This window comes from Pterocles gutturalis, unplaced genomic scaffold (assembly GCF_000699245.1).
Source record: "Pterocles gutturalis isolate BGI_N339 unplaced genomic scaffold, ASM69924v1 scaffold50513, whole genome shotgun sequence".
NCBI classification, from domain to species: Eukaryota; Metazoa; Chordata; class Aves; order Pterocliformes; family Pteroclidae; genus Pterocles; species Pterocles gutturalis.
In genome coordinates, this window is record NW_010124911.1 from 1 (window position 1) to 16,825 (window position 16,825).

General features: G+C 35.5%; 1 protein-coding gene across 2 annotated transcripts; it reads right to left on the reverse strand.

Annotated features, from left to right (window-relative positions):
• Positions 1-6,264: 6,264 nt before the first annotated feature.
• ATXN3 (ataxin 3) lies at positions 6,265-15,321 on the reverse strand. 2 transcript variants are annotated; one of them, XM_010078370.1, is made up of 10 exons: positions 15,162-15,321; positions 14,583-14,627; positions 13,128-13,213; positions 12,668-12,734; positions 10,237-10,324; positions 9,852-9,984; positions 8,585-8,760; positions 8,034-8,157; positions 7,208-7,296; positions 6,265-6,553 (listed from the first exon to the last, which is right to left on the reverse strand). In XM_010078370.1, exons 1-10 carry the CDS (start codon positions 15,213-15,215, stop codon positions 6,459-6,461), a joined length of 957 nt encoding a protein of 318 aa, XP_010076672.1. In that variant the 5' UTR covers positions 15,216-15,321; the 3' UTR covers positions 6,265-6,458. The 2 variants fall into 2 exon arrangements, with proteins under 2 accessions (XP_010076672.1, XP_010076673.1); XM_010078371.1 differs by lacking the exons at positions 12,668-12,734; positions 13,128-13,213 and having other exon boundaries at positions 6,459-6,553.
• Between the last annotated feature and the right edge of the window lie 1,504 nt (positions 15,322-16,825).

Here is a 16,825-nt window from a genome sequence, read left to right on the forward strand (position 1 = left end):
CACTGACGTGTCAGGCGGGCGCGGAGCTGGGGCTGCAGCGCCCCGTGGTTACCGTGATCCCCGCCCCTATTCCATAGACATTCTTGGGACATGTGTCATTAACACAACACAGTGTCAAACTGCTGCAGGAGTAGAGACATTTTGCACTCACATCTGTATTTTTACAAAACATGCAAGCTTCTGACACGCGAGCTCGCTTCTGCTTTGGATGGGGATGTGATGAATGGTTGGTTGGGTTTGCAGCCAGGGCTCTGGCACTGGTCCCATTCAAAGTGTTTTTGTTTTGATCAAATGAGGTATTTAAAATTATTAGGGACCCCAAGGAGTACAGCACTGTTACAGAAAATGCAGTATTAAAACAGTAAGAACAATACTAATATTAAAAAAAAACAATGCTGGAACTAAAATCCAGGGCAGCTAGCTCATGGCTAGTTTCAATTTCATAACTATATAAAAAGATTAATAACTAAAGAACCACATCAATGGTAAAACTAAGCTGAGAAGAAAGAGCACTTCACAGGCGAAATCTTAATATTTTTAGAGAGGAGCTGAGAATGCAGCAGGCACAAAATAACATGCTCTGGAGTATCAAGCTGACACACAGTACCAGGCGGCAATGGAAAACCTGCTTGTTGCTTCCCAAACCGTATCTTGCAGAGCCTCAGTAAGGGTTCATAGATGGCCTGCAGTACTGGGTTGCCTTTTAGCTTTACTGTCCACTGCCACTCAGAGGCAACTCTGTGGTCCAGGAGTTTATTAGTTAAAAGTAACCAAAATAGCTCTCAGTTTTCTAATAAAGATTGCTTTCCCTCATTTTCAGTAAACAATTTTTCCATCAGGTTTATACTTTCCCAAATTTCAAATTTAGGAGTATATTTACCACCCCTACAATTATCTGTAATAAATACAATCATATACTACACTTCAGATCCATTGCTAGCTCAAAAGAACCCCTCATGCACCAGAATTGTAGAAGTATCGGTGCTGTGATATAGCATGAAATGTAAACATATCTGTTAAGCAGTTTTGTTAATTTTAATTTAAAACATTCAGTTTAATGGAGATGAAATGTTTACAATGCTCAAAATGCCCTATACCGTAGTTTAACAAAAAACATACGGGTCCACAGGAGATAAAAGATGTGTCATATTTTCCAATAGTGTTTGATTAATTCATTTTTATGTGAAACTGTCTTAACATTTTTCAAAAAAGATTGGGGATGCACTCCAGACTTTTAAAAATATTGAGAGATGATAAAAATGTCTCCAATTGTTGTTTATTTTATAATGCCAAGTAAGGCAAGAAGCCAATAAAGTAGCTCAGAGGGCTTTTTTCCCCCCCACTTTTTTAATTACTACACTTGAAAAACTAGAAACTGACTGTTTAGCATTGCAACTCATTTTTCATCTATCTGGCTTCATCTGCTGTTGATAAAGGTACACAGAAACCATCCAGTATACTGGAAAAGGCATCAGAGATGATGAAATGTCAGTTACAAGCAACAGAAAATTAGCCACTGCTGACATATCAATGGGATTTGCAACAGATGTATATATATCAAAGATGAGATTTTAATGTACAATGAATCTGTGTCCAATCCACATTATAAGGGGAAACATGCAAACATTCAGGTCAAGAGAGAAACATCAGAAGCTATAATCATATTTATTTTAAAAAGTGATATCAAATACAGCCATATATATTCGTGCCTATTTGGAGATCCTTTTCAAAATATCAAACAGCACTGCCATTTTCCAGTCAAAACAATGACAAAGCATTTCAGCTTTCCCTTTTTTAATCTTTCCAGTATTATATGCTTTATATACACAAAATAGAGACAAAAATTGTATAGGAATCCAGAGCCAAAGACATGATACTGAAAGCACAGTCTCAAGATGAAAAATCTATTACTGAAAATTATTTCTAAAATACACAACTACTAGGCAAGGCTTGCATGCTTTAAAGACAATATCAAGGTTTTTCTTATTTTTATGTGCAGTGGCATTTAAATGTTCCATCCCTTTCTGTTCAAACCCATGTCTAAGTTTCCCCTCCTGACTTCACACAGTGGCTACACTGGGCTGGGGGGAGTGTGTTAAAAAAACCCACAACCTAACAACTAAGTGTACTAACAATTATTTATTTTCCTTGTTAAGAAAAGCAAAAGTAAACACATTTTGATTTGGTAAAAGCAGTTGAAAAGTCACACGTACTTTCACATTCTGAAGAACTGCAATTGGGGAAGGAGGTGACTATGGCAGGTTAAATAATAAAGCATTCCCTCCATGTCTGAAATGCAAGTAAGGCAAAATGTGGGTATGCAGGTTAAAAAAAGTTTATTGCAAAACAGCTCCTGCTTTTAAAATGCAAACCCAGATACAACAGAAGCCAGCTACTAATCTGAAACTAAAGAATCAAATATTTGGATCTGGCCAGTTCAAATGTGTTAGTATGAAGTAGCGTTCTTGAACAACTGATTATGTGGGGAATAGCTATATATGTATTACCTATTAGACTTTTTTTTAAATTATTTTTGAGTAACTATGAAGATTTCACATGAGTTAAGTTTGTTTTATGCAAGACAGTAATGGCTTACCAAGTGAGTGACATAATTTTACATCTAAGCCCTTAAGAAAAGTTTCCACTTCAATTGTTCTCTTCCTTGGACTCTTTTTTTCAATTCCTTTAAAAGTATGTGCTGGTAACACAAATTGTACAGTAATACTTCCTTTCAAGTCCGAGTTCTAGAGTTCTCCAATCCCATTCCCCATAATATTTCTCAGTAAAAAGGACACCATTTGTACGTTTTTGTCGTTATGTTTGAAACAATAACTAAATTATAGAAAATCTCAGACACTTTACAACTGTAACATATTCTTGTTAGTTTTCAAAAGCCTATTACAAACCTGTCAGTTTAGTAAAAAAACAAAGCAGCTTGCAAATGGCAATGTTTTTCTGATACAGAAATAGAATTGTTTACTAGACATGTGCAGAAGTCATTTTGTACTCCGCACCATTTTATAGATTTGTAATAGAAGCAATAGTCCAACATTACAACACATTGGAAATATAACTTGGCATTGGTTAATTACTTTGCAGGCTACTTAAAATTAAGTATAAGAGTACATTAGCTGAAAATTACATTTAGACTTGCTGAAGCTGTTTAAAGGGAACAAGGAGCCCAAATGTTGGAGAATAAGCCAGTACTGTACCAGGTTAGTTTCAAGCCCAGAAAAATGTGAGCATTTAATTTGCTCATATTTATACCTGCTGTGCCTAACAAGAATTGCATTCAAGCATGACAGCATTACAACACTTTTTCCTCCTGCCCTCATCACAAGATCATGAAAGCAGTTCACAGAATCATACTTACAGAACTGATGTTGGAAGATATTTAATGCAAGTGACGCTCATTCCCCCTATCCCTTTGACTTCTATAGGCAGAAAAGCACAAATTACATCACATGGACCATTCACTGTGAAGGATACTATAAAAATGTGTTAATGAAGTCTGAAATTCCCTCAAATATCATCCTGTAAGTAAAAAAAAAAATAAAAAATTCTGCTCCTTTACAATGGACTTTGGCCTAAAGCTACAATGTGGAGGAAAAGAAAAAAAAAAACAAACAAACCAAAACAACAAACCACCAAACCTTCAGCTTGACAGAATAGATAACACTAGCAATAGTCTCCAAATTAGTAAATGCCTTATGAGCATAGTTCAGCCACGTTGAGAGCTGTTTATCATTGAAAGAATGCACACCAAAAAATGAGAGAAGCTTTTTATTAACAGCTTCTTGGCAGGTCCACACATTTTGAACTTTAGGTCTGGGTTATGAAATATGTACTGTCAGCAAATAGTATTAGTCTTTTGCTTTGGTGCAATTAACATATGTAGCTTAAATTGGTACCTCAACTGCTTGACTAGGCAGATATGCCTACTATGTTAAACTTGACATTCCTCTGGAAATCCAACTGATACTCGTAGAGTGACACTGTTTCTACACAGAAAGGAATATGGTTATGCCTGTAATGACTGACGCAGTTCTGCTTTTCAGGCATTGTTACTTTATATTCCTTACATATGAAAACACATGGGTGATAAAGTAACTTACAAAGTGACATGAACATTCAAAAGCAAACCTCTATGCTTTAGTGATTATAAAAACACGTAATTGCCACAGGTTACAGTTAATGCAATTCAAGGGGCTTAAATTATCTTTTTTAATAGAGGGCTGCTATGCTATATACCTACAGAAATAATACATTTTTATTCTATTCTTTTACCAGAGAATAAAAGGTCCAAGTTCCAAATACTGGTATCAAATTGCCAGCCTGTACCTATTTATAAAAACGAGAGTCTTATTTCAGAATCAGTTTATGGCACAACAAAAGAAGGGAAATTAAAGCTGTGGATAATTTACAGACGAGGAAAGAAATAATTCAGTGCTTTACAGATTCCTTTCTTGTTCTCAGTTTCATATAAATTTTAAACTGAAAGCAGAAATTTACATCCTGAAAAATACAGCATTTCAAAATGGCATATGCACACATGGACTTTCAAGGCCATTGTTTAGCTGTATTCATTTGAGACATTACAGATATTAATTATAATGTGCATAACAGGATTATTTTAAAAAGACAATTTAAAATAATTTTTTAAAGAGTAGTGCTGTCTCATGCAAAAATCCATATTGTCTTACACATACTAGTGGTTCTGGTGATATTGGTGGAAATTCAACACACAGGTAAGGAAAACAGAATTTAGCCCAGTGATGTGTAACATAATAATACCCTAAGCTACCAAGAAACCATTGCTGTAAACAAATCTTTACTGAGAGGTAAGAGCCCTTTCATGTACAGTACTACTTGATGGTGAATGTATATTTCCATCTAGCTACCATTCATTTCATACTGATTTTAATTAAATGTTACTATTGTGCAATAGTATAACTTTAGAGTATTTTGATAAAGAAATTTGGGTTTATTGTCAAAAGATTCTTAGAATGCCTGTGCTGTTAATGCATTAAGTGAGCTACAGCTTACATATTCTATCTACAACATATTTCCATATAATTTATATGTAAACAGAATTTGTATTCAAGCACCATTTAGGAAAATGAAACATATCTCAACTGCTGCACTGAAGTTGAAAGTCAGGTTTGGTCACCCTGTTATACATTCATCCTGGATATCAAAGCAAATGTTTTACAACCAGTAGAATAAGCTCTCTCACACACTTTGCTCCCCAATTTTTCTCAGCATCAGAAACAGCATGATAAAAAAAAATTGTAAGGTGCATGAATAAAGGCCATTCCTGAAAAAGCTGCAACATTCTGACAGACACTCATAAAAAGCATTTCAGAAAGAACATCCACACAGACAAATATTTATTCTTAAAAGAGCTACTTGCACAGGGGTCATTTCAGACTAAAGTGTGTGGCACTGACTTTATGGCACCCTAAATCCCTTCCTCCTTTCTCCTAGACTCAGTTACAGCTCTTTCATACTAAAAGTCCAGAATGAAGGGCTGAGCTTGAAAAGGAAAAGAAGACTGCAGAAGAGGTAGAAAAGAAAACCTGTTTAACCCAACTGACTATATGCTGCTTTTATAGTAAAGACAGTGGCAGAGCTAGAAAGAGCATAAGAAAACAAAAACAAATTGAAAAACCAAACCAAAGAAGGCAAGTTACCTGCCAAAAGACAACAGGGCAATGCAAAAATCCTACTTTAAACATGAATCTAAAAATTTTACAGTTGGAACCAAAAGTAAAACCTACAGTTGGAACTGAAAGTAAAACCAGAAAGTGTCAGAAGGTCAGAAGTCACTGAATGATTCAGGAGTAACATCATAATCAACAATACACTGATGATTTTCTCTTGAATTACAAAGTATGAAGTTTATGGATTCATGTTCCTCCTGCAAAATGGGTCATTTCAAAAGTGGACAACAGGATCAAAAAGTTGACATTAAGTCATTCAGAATAAACAATCACAAAATAAATTAAGATAAACAGAATTTAATTATTTTTTTCCATTTTAAGTGATTTCTTTTAAAGAACTTAGTCATTTATGAGGACAACTTTTTATTTGTGTCTTTTTCCATTAGTACTGAAGGAAATCAGTTGATGCTGGTTTTTGTCACCTTTAGAATTCTTCAAAACAATTTAAATTTGCTTTTTAAATGCAAGTTACAGCTGCTACACGTTTTTGTTCATGTGAATAGTTTTAATACAGATACTCTTGTGAACAGATGTTCTGTAGTAGGAGTGCTACAGTTTTCTAAATTAGTGCAATATTTTTTTGTATTTGCAGATTCCCTCTAACTCTGACCTCCATCCCCCCTTTTATTCCTGCTTCCAAAACTCTGAAATGAGCCCTGCTTGTGCAACATTCACACAGTAAAATTATAATGGAGACATAGTGTTTTGACAGTAAGAGGGGAAAAAAAAGTTATGTCATTTCTCCTCCTCTGTATTCAGGTGGTTTCTAACAGATTCCAGAGACATATTCATGGCTGCCTGAAGCATGTCTTCTTCACTCATATCACCACCTAAAAAAAATAAATGCATATAAACTCTAATAAATACAGAGTTAGTTCTCACCTGTAGTTAAATGCTTTGTTCCTTTTGTCCACACCCACCTGTTTCCCACCCCCAAAACTGGTTTTGTTTGTTTTTTAAAATCATTGAACATTTTGCATTTAGCTTTCCATCCACAACTGTCAGTTTGTAACAAGTAATACACATTACTTTTGGGTCACCAATAATTAATACTGATAAGGCCTACATACTTATGTTCTACTGAAAACTGGTACCAGTCATTTTGTCAGATACTACTCCAAGTTTATTACATTGTCATACAACTTTAATAGTAATTTAGAAAACAAATTGTTGGCACAAATCCCATCAAAGATTACAATTTGTAATGCTCAAGCCAAACAAAACATCAAAAAAACAAAGCCAGAATTTAAATGGTCTAATAGTAATGCTCTTCACTTTGGAACAGGATATTGACATTCAAAGCAGAACAGGCTTTTCAAGAAAGTGATCCTTTGTTTCATTGCCAAAAAGAGTAATGGCTGTGATACATGGTCAGAATGGCTGCCAGAGTGAGGAAGTAGGCAGACAAGGAAAGTTAGGAAACAGAGCACAACACAAAAGTGAAAAAGACAAATATTTCAGTGCTGGAAATTTAAAAACAATACCTGGGTCAGCTTCTGGAGTGCTTGAGCTTAGAGTTGGCTTATCATGTAGGCTTGGGGTCTGATCCTGCTGCTGTAGCTGTTGTTGCTGCCTTAAAGTGTTATAAGTTTATAAGTGAATAAGAGCATGAGACCTGCATGAAGTCTATTCCATTGTAAGGAAGGCCAAAAACAAGAAGCAGCTGACTGGTACAGTAACCCCCTGCACCTAAAAACTCTTCAGTTATTTCCCCCGGTAACCTTCAGACACCTATCTTCCCAACATTATATTCCAAGCTACATTACTGTTTTCCCAGAATTTCAATGTTCTGCATTCTCATCCTCTCATGCAAAGTCTAACTCCTCCAATCCATAGGATTTCTCCCTGGTCTTTATTTCCTCCATCACTAAGAAAGACAAAGAAAAGCTACAACAATACCCCAACTGTGTGTTAAGGTGCTCCAGAACAGCAACATAAAATATTGTCTAGAACACATTCATGTGATGCACACTAGAGGCATCATTACCAGAAGCAAAGTCTTACAAAAAGAATACTTTTCTTCAGGAAAATAATTACAGAAATCTACAGGATTTCATTTAAAATACTTTTATAACACGTGTTTTCTTTCTTCACAAGACTGATGTTGCCTTACTAACAGATCCCCTCTTATTTACATGTTTCTTTTCTTCATAGGAACCAGCTGGGAATAGCAAAGTTCAAGTACTGTTAGGAAAATACGTTAAGAGATCAAAATAAAGCTAGACCTCAGTCAGAAACCCATCCACGCCCCAAAAACACTGAAAAATATGACATGTACTTCCACATGCAGTTTTCTAGCAACTACTTTACTTTTCAAAATATGCTTGTCTTCTCCTTCGCAGTTCTTCTGAAGAAAGGGAGTCTGTCTGACTGGTGTGAGGCGACGGAGGAGCATTCTGTGGTAATGAGTCAGAGAGCTCACTTCGACGACTACCTAAAACCAGAATATGCCATGTCCTACTAATTATAGTAAAATGAAATTAGTAAATGAAATATAGCTTAAGAAAATGTCTTCAAACTTGAGAGGAAGAAAGACTCGTAAAAATAAGCACCTAGTCTAACTTCACTTGATACTGCCTCTTCTCCTCACCTGAGGACTGTTTCCCTTCCATCCTGCCAACCCTTGCCAATCTGTTCTTGCTTCCTAACAATCAATACTAACATGAAAGTTGCAACTTTTGGAAAAGCAGAAAGGAGATAGCTACAGGAAAATCCTGCATTGTCCTTCCATGCCTCAAAGCCAGTCTTTTCAGAGCACTTGACGCATGCTGGAAAAAGTGGCTGACTGAAACCAATTTCAGTAGCTGTCTAAAGCATAAGCAACATGAGTGCTGTAAGAGAAATTCAGATAAGCATTGCACCTTGCATGCTGAGTTGAATGGCTCTGCGAAGATCAGCTTCTTCATCTTCCATATCAATTTCCTGCCTACTTAGAGCCAGGGCTCTCTGAAAATTCTCTTCATCTTCATCTAACATGCCTGTTCCGTCAAAAGGATGGTTAACTTCTATTGCTTGGTCCGCATCACTCCTGGGTAGCCTGTGAAATTGATACATTTACGGCAGAATTCAGACAGAAATCATATTAACTTTTACTGTGAGATTTAAAGTAAATATTTTCTGCTGATTTAACTCTTAAATTTGGAGAAAAACATTTTTATTGTGAAAATCTGTTATATAAACAAATTTTTCATTTCTACATGAAAAAGCAAAAAAGAGCTGCTTGCAGCTGTAAAAATGAAAATACTGCAACTCTAAACCCATGCACGTGTTGACAAGAATCTCTTCAATAGGAAAAACCTCAAAACCAGTAAGGCTACAAAAAGCAACACCACATGTTACTCAAATCTATAGCTATTTAATCAGTTACACCCTCAGAGAAGAGTGCACGTGGTCTCCTCTGTAGGAAGCTTTGATGACCACACTAGAGTAACAGATCCCCTGTAAATTATATACACTTTCCACATTACTGCCAAGTTGTTTGTTTTTACTCCATCAATTTACACCAATTTACCTTAGCAAAGTGGAAGAAATAATAATGAATTAATTTATCTGAAAAGCCTTAAGCCTTTTTATCAGTATGCAATTTATTCACAATGAGAATGTGATAAAATTATTGCAGAAGTAGTACTTTAAATGCTTTCAAGGATGTTTTATATTAGAGTTAGGCATAACAACAGAGCAGCAGTGAAATTACAGTGAAATTAGTCCAAAAGGGAATGCTGTATGATTTATATGATGTGGAATTCAGATATGGGTGTCTCATTCTTTTCTACTTATGACAGAATGCACAAACCAGTCTTAATTATAGATTGCTATTAACCATGGTTTGACAAGATTTGCTATCTCATTTTACTATAAATGGAAAAATGTCATAATCATGAAGTTAAAAATCTGCACTATACAACACTTATGCACATGGAAAGATTAAATTCTTAAGGTAGTTTTTGCCCATTTAAAAATACACCATTTGTATTCTACCAACTTGCTTTTACTGTGTGCAACAGTAATAAGCATATTGCACCAGAAGTACTTCTAATTACGTCTTAAGGGGGTTGTCTCCATGTAGGCATTAATCATGGAAACCAATCATACTGAACTTTATTAACATGAAATCTCTATTTACCTTACCTCTGGTCTCTTGACTGTGCTGTCTCTTCTCCAATCAGTTTTGGTCGCTGCATCTGCTGTACCCGAATCATCTGCAATAGCTGATCAGCCTCACAGTCTGGCAAGTCACCTTTTACTACAAATATGGAATAACCTGAGAAAAATAAATCGTAAGTCTACAGCATTAAGGTGCATGCATAAACACTCTAAAATGCACACTACGTGGAACACAATGATGTGCAATTTATTACAATGCAAGGCTCTACCTTTCATTATAAGGACTTGGATGATTTCACTATTTCAATCATAAAACTAAGGGTAGTTAACTGAATATATAAGTTCTAATAAATAATTATTATTACCTATGTTTAATTAATAGGATTTAACATCTGCAAGTTACTATTACCTTCCTGTTGTAATTGAGCCAAGAAAAGTGCAAGATATGTATCTGATATTAGTTCTGGACCCATCAAGAGAGAGTTCAAGTTAAACCACTGTAATTAAGAAAAAAAAGGTTTGAGAGAACAAATTAGCATAAAGATTACTCGGTAATCCATTTCTGTACATTGTGGTCATTTTCTATAATGGAATATCCAAATAAATCTAGTAAAATAAATTATCAAATTAAAATCTTTTGAAGCAGAAAACCTATACTGCTAAAAGTTACCCTTCAAATACTCTTCAGCTAACAGATCTGAAGCGGGGATATTACTGCATGCTCTCTCCCATTACTGAACGCTGGTACCAGGCAAACAGATAAATCAAAATATAATGGCAGAATAATTATTTCAGACATCATTCTGAAATTTTGCTTTATCCTAGTTTTCAGTCTTTTCAGAGACTAATGAAGGAAGAAACCCTTCATAAGTTAATGCTGTATCTTAAAAAATTAGTAGATACAGGAATCAAAAGTTGGCATTCTCTCCATGAAATACTTTAATTAAACAGGCTGCCTTTATAGCAGGTGATGCTGAAAACTGTTGTTTACTACTTTGAGATAATTTTTAAATTTAAAAATTAAGAAAGATGAACTCAAATTTAATATGCTGATAGTACAGCATAATATTACAATAGGGGACACTTGAGAAATACACACAGATGATTTCTAGTTCCCTGAAGATGACAATGAGTCGTTCATTAATACTTCTTCTAAAGAGAAAATATATTCAACATGGACAACAAAATATCCTACCTTTAAAACCCCATATATATTGCAATTAATCTGAACAACCTTTTTTATACTATACTTGTTCATTATTATCCAATTTTAACCAGGAAGCACTATATCAGAGAGTAAAAGGAAAATTCTGTTTCCATTCTCACAAAAATGCGTTTATCTACCCAAACTTCCATACATGCAGTAATACATTTGCAGTCAGGCCCATACTAATATTCACCTGGAATATAGGTGACTCCATTCTGTCATTCAATTTGTCAAAAACACCCTTTGCCACTAGGAAAGGGTAAAAGACCAACAGCGTAGGAGTGGGGAATGAAAAGTTATGTAAACAAATCTGATGGACAGATTACAGACAGACTCTTAAAAGGGAATACGAAGGAAGAAGATTTGCTAAACTAGTTTTGCTTTAACTGTAACAGAAGAGAAGCAGGTCAAAGCTAAGTTAACCTATGTTATCTATCTTTTCTCATTACTCTCCAGATAACGGACACGTACTATTGTCTTCATGTGGCTTGTAGCCACATGTACGAGCAAAAGACATCCTCCCTCCAACTTCAAACATTTTGTGCTAGAATGCTGTCTCAAAAAATTCTACCCAAAATGATTGTAGATATAATAACTTTTAGAGACCATTCAGCCTTTTTGATATCAAATACACAAAAATTGTCTGTAAACATTAGCCATACTTTTACACTAAAACAGAACAGCAGTTCAGTTTGTTTGCTCACAAGTGATTTTTTTATTTGTTTTTTTTTGATCTGGATGACAACCTAGGTAGATACCACTTGCAAAATGAACCATATGGGTAAAGAGACTCCTGTCCACAACTGTAGAATCTACAAGCTTATTTCACAAACTTTTTCTGTGACAAAAAAACCCCACCAAACCAGCCTATGTTGTACAAAAGCTTATGCAGTATGATCCAGAGCAATGACTGGCTACTGAAATAAAACACTGCATTGGTGTTGCAAAGGACAGGGAGGTGACTTATTATATACATACCATGCATTTGTATGGCCATCCCTTACCTTTAATAACTATTTCCTGCTTATAATACAACTGCTTCAGAAAGTTTTCTAAAATAGTGCAAAGTTATCACTCTACTTTCCCCAACCTTGTCCTGATGGATACTCTCAAATACTAGTAATCATAAATATTAATACATTTGAAATTGGAACTTTTTCTTATACCTACTGTCCATTTAAATTAACAAAATTATTTTTACAATGTCAATAATCCAGTGCCTTAAAATAAGTGTGGATTCTATAGGGATCCAAATCCTTGTCTAGGCCTCCCCCACTCCCTCTCTACAATTTTTCTGATATTTTTCATGCAGTAAAGAAAGAAAAGAACTTAAGTTGTCACACAGACTCTACCAGAGCTGCAGCTCCCCAGAGGACAGGTCACTGGGAAATTGATCCTAGGGTCTTTCCCCAGGCTAAGATTCATAAAAAGCTGCCTGGCATTTTTGTGATATAACAAGGATTTACTGGTTTGTTTGGGTTAGTTTTTTTTGTTTTGGGTTTGTTTTTTTTTTTTTTTTAAATAAAGGAAATTGCAGCAAAAGCTTGCAAAAGGCCAACACATGGTCTACTCGCAACCACATTTCCACCCCCATTCTGAAGTCAATTTTTAAATAAAAAAAAGACAATGTCACCTGTTTTCCTAACTTTCGAACTGTAAACCAGTGTTCCTTATAATTACAAATAAATGATTTTTCATTTCTGTAAAAAGAAAAAAGGTATAGATAAAATTAAATAATATTGAGTGCATATTAATGTTTAAGTTCTTTGCTACCACTAATTTAAACTTGTATAACATAATTTCAGTAATAAAACTGTTGATATTACACAGTACTCATACTGCTTTCATAACATTTAGGAAGTTGTCAACATTACTGAAATCACCATATACCTGTGATGCCACAGATACCAAGATATCATGAAGGCACAGAGGACAGATGTTCATAGAAAAAAAAAAAAAAGACAGAGGGGACAATAAAATCATCAGAATGCAACAGACCTGGAAACAGTAATTTTAATGAAAGATTTAAATCATAGATTGAGTGTTATTTTTCTGTAAAATGAAAGCAGGGTGCTAAGAAAAAAAGGTCTTACATAGGGTCGATCCCAAGCCTCTGATACTCTGGGCTGTTGAAGAGGATTAGTTCTAAACCCCAAACTTTCAAGGCATTGCTTATAACCTGTCAAAGAAAAGCACTTTCCATGAGTCAAATCAGTCAAATCTACTTTTAAGCAATGCAATCATCTTAGCTGCTATAAACAATTATACTGTTTTCACAAAACTTCGATATTAAAACATTGCCAGGAAACCTAGGAATCACATAACTCAAAACACAACTGTCATGAATCTACATGCAAACATAACATGCATACTACATCTAAGGGGAAGTAACAAAACTAGGATTTAACTGAGATGCATTAATAAGCTTACTCCCCCAGACAAAGCTGTAACTTCACCTCCCACAGATACTTCATAAATTGTCATCAAAGGCTCTCAATGTACTGCTCTGCCCTCCCTCCCCCTACCCAGTACAATGTCATCCTTCCCCACATGGATTGGGGGAATTGGAACTACTAGAAATTTTGCATCACTGGATGGTCACAGGATCTGTCAGGTACATTAGCACAAACTCTTTTACAATGACTTTTTAGAGCTATCTGAAATAATACTGTAAGAAATTTTAAATTAACAAGTCATCTTCCTTTCAGCAAGCCAACTACGGAGCAAGTGAGCAAAGCAATGACAGGACAAAAAAAAGCAGAATATGAGGAAGCTTCTTTTTCCAGCTTCAGTATTGAAGCAGCACAATCAAGAATACAAGAAATGACAAACTATTAATAGTTTTTCACTGAACAGAAAAACAGCCCTGTCCTGCCATAAGGAAGAGAGGCTCTTGAGGGATTCTGGAACATTGACAAGCACCTCTGAAAGCTCAGGAGACACCCAAAGGTGCAAAGCATTGCCTACAGCTCTAGTCTAGCCACAAGCCCCAGTTCAGTGTTCAATACCTTTTTTTTTGTTGTTGTTCTGGTCTAAGTATTTCTTATTAATTACTTTTACATTATAGTCCTTAAAAAAACCCCAGCTCTAATGTGTCTGGATTGTGTTATAAAAACTGGAATGCAGATATTGCAGCTTTTTCCATTCTGCAGATCACTGTGATAACCCTGTAACCACTCCCAAGGGCTCTACAGTTTACAATCTGAGAAAACAATCTCAAGTCTGCTTTTTCACCTGTAGTCTATGGGAGCCAAGGTCTACACCTGAAGTGCCCATAAGAAGCAACTTTGAAATCAAGCTTATTGCTAGCAGGTGTCATTTCACAGTTCAGGAGACTACTACTCCATGTTTAAAGGCCCATGAACTGAGGAACTGCAGGTCACTGCTCTTAATGGAAAACTCTCTGAAGATCTGTAAGTCCAGCACTTAATAACCTTAAGCCTATAAACCGGAAACTAGATGAAAAACCTCAATGACATTTAAATTACGAGAGAACATATATTGCATAAATAAATAAAAAAAACCTGTCAGTATAGAGCCATGCTTACTTGAATTGAGAAGAATCCGCTATCATCCATATTTACAGAAGGCTGCTGCTCAGTGCAAGGTTGGGAAGGAGAAAAGGGAAAAATAGTGTAAGCATAAAAGGTCAGAAATAATTCAGTTTTGAAAAAAAATAAGCGCACATACTGAAAAACAACAACACTAAATATGTCCTAGTCTGCAAGGCTGATTACAATGCCCAAATAAGCTTAATAATGAAAACCTGAAACCTTTAAATTAGAAATGTTCACTGCTTAAAGGACAGACAGGCATGGGAACTTCTGTTCCTATCTCTGCCACTGGCTTACAAGAAGAAAAAGCAAACTGCTGATCCTCCTCCTCACCATGCCTGACCTTCCTGTCTGTAAGATAAAGATAATTTATCTTTTTGTAGAATTACTGTAACGCAGTACTAGTAACATTTGAAAATGCCAAAAATTAAGACTCATGAATGAGCAGCCTACAAATTTAAGAAGTTTCAGCACTAAGGAATTAACCTTCTCTGGCTATGCAAGGATAGCAGGTCTGTGCTACAATATGTTAGATGTCAGGCAAACATGAAGCACCCTCAAATAAGATTTTACCTGTAAGAATGTCCTATATTCTTCACTAGACACTCCTCCCTCTGCCATTCTCATTCTTTCTTCCTCATCCAACTGCTGTGCAATAGAGGATAACTCAACAGGACTAAAATATTCCCCTTGTAGCAAATTATTCAGACAGTGCTGAGCACACAATGAGCCTTCTTGCTAAGAACGGAAGAGAAAAAAATACCAAAGACAACAAAAACATGTTAATATTTTACTGTGTAAAATTACTCAACCATTTCATTCTGATAAACTTCCTGCCCTCCCCACTCACCCAGAATGCCATAGATTCTTTGTATGTATTACGCTGCAAGCTATAGAATACAACTCTGCCATCAAATTGATGGGAAAACACCCAACATGCATACTACCTCATTTCCTCAAAGGAAATAAATGTCATGTAAAAATGTTATTTTAGAAAACATTGTAAAAATTACCAAGGGTCTGACCAAAATACACATGGACTCTGCAACCATCAGGACAATGGATTCTGTCCTCTTCCAAATCACCACCACATGAAAATGAAACTGTTTAGATCTCTACTTCCCAGTAACAAATGTTTTCTGCAACAGATGCTCTTGTTCTTTTTTAATTTTTCCTCCCTGACAGGTGTGGCTATTGGCAACCTGCTCTCCACATGTTGTTAAAGAAACACTGACCATTAGGACTTCGGAGAGATTTAAAAATCTACATATACAAAATTTATTTCCTTCATTTCAGGTTATAATCAATTTGTTTATTGATGGGAAAGTGATTAGGAGCTGGAGGATCAGTAAAGCCCATTTTCCACATATATAGGAACTATGTAAAAGAAGCTAATAATACTGGTTCTAGAAATCTTGATGACAACGATGAGGTGACAAGAAAAAAAAATTCAGCATAATAAACAACGAAAATATTTTTTGGTTGATAAACCATTTAAATGGAAAACACTTCAGGTACTTTGTTACATATCCAGTATATTGGAGATAACAGAAATGTAATAGAACATTTTAGACTGTCAACCCTAATTAAAAATGAGTAAATTAGAAGTATGAGTAGAAATTAGTAATTAGAAATCATGATTTTGTAGCACAAATTAAAAAATATCCAGTCTGAATGAATGCATGTCAGGTTCCATCATTTTCGTAAGTGCAGATAAAATACTACTTTGTAAAAAATCAAACCAACCAACCAAATTACACTTTCCCATCAAAAGCAACCCTTCTTTACAAATAACTAAACTGCAAGTACAAGGCAAGATTAACATCAGTTTTTAAATCCTGCTTTTCTCTTTTGTTTTAATCAGTCCTCATTTTTATTTACATTAAGAAATGCATGCACTCTATTAAAAGCAAAACTAGAACCCCCCAATAAAAATCAAGAACACCCCTCCCTCCCACCAAACCCACAGAAACTAAGAATACAAGAGCATGCCTTGGAGGAATATTCTTTAAACTTCCATGAAAGCCTCATACAAATCATGCACAAATCTCCCATTATGTCCCTTACAGCAAGAACCTCAAAAGTTCCCTTTCCCCCAGATTACAGAATCTTCCTAGGGCTTCACCACTCAGTTTAGCAATGAGTTATTTACAGCCAGGGTCCAACAGAATCCAGAAACCTCCTCCAGCTCATGTCCTTCCCACAACAAGAAACTCAAGACTAAACACCAGCTTCCA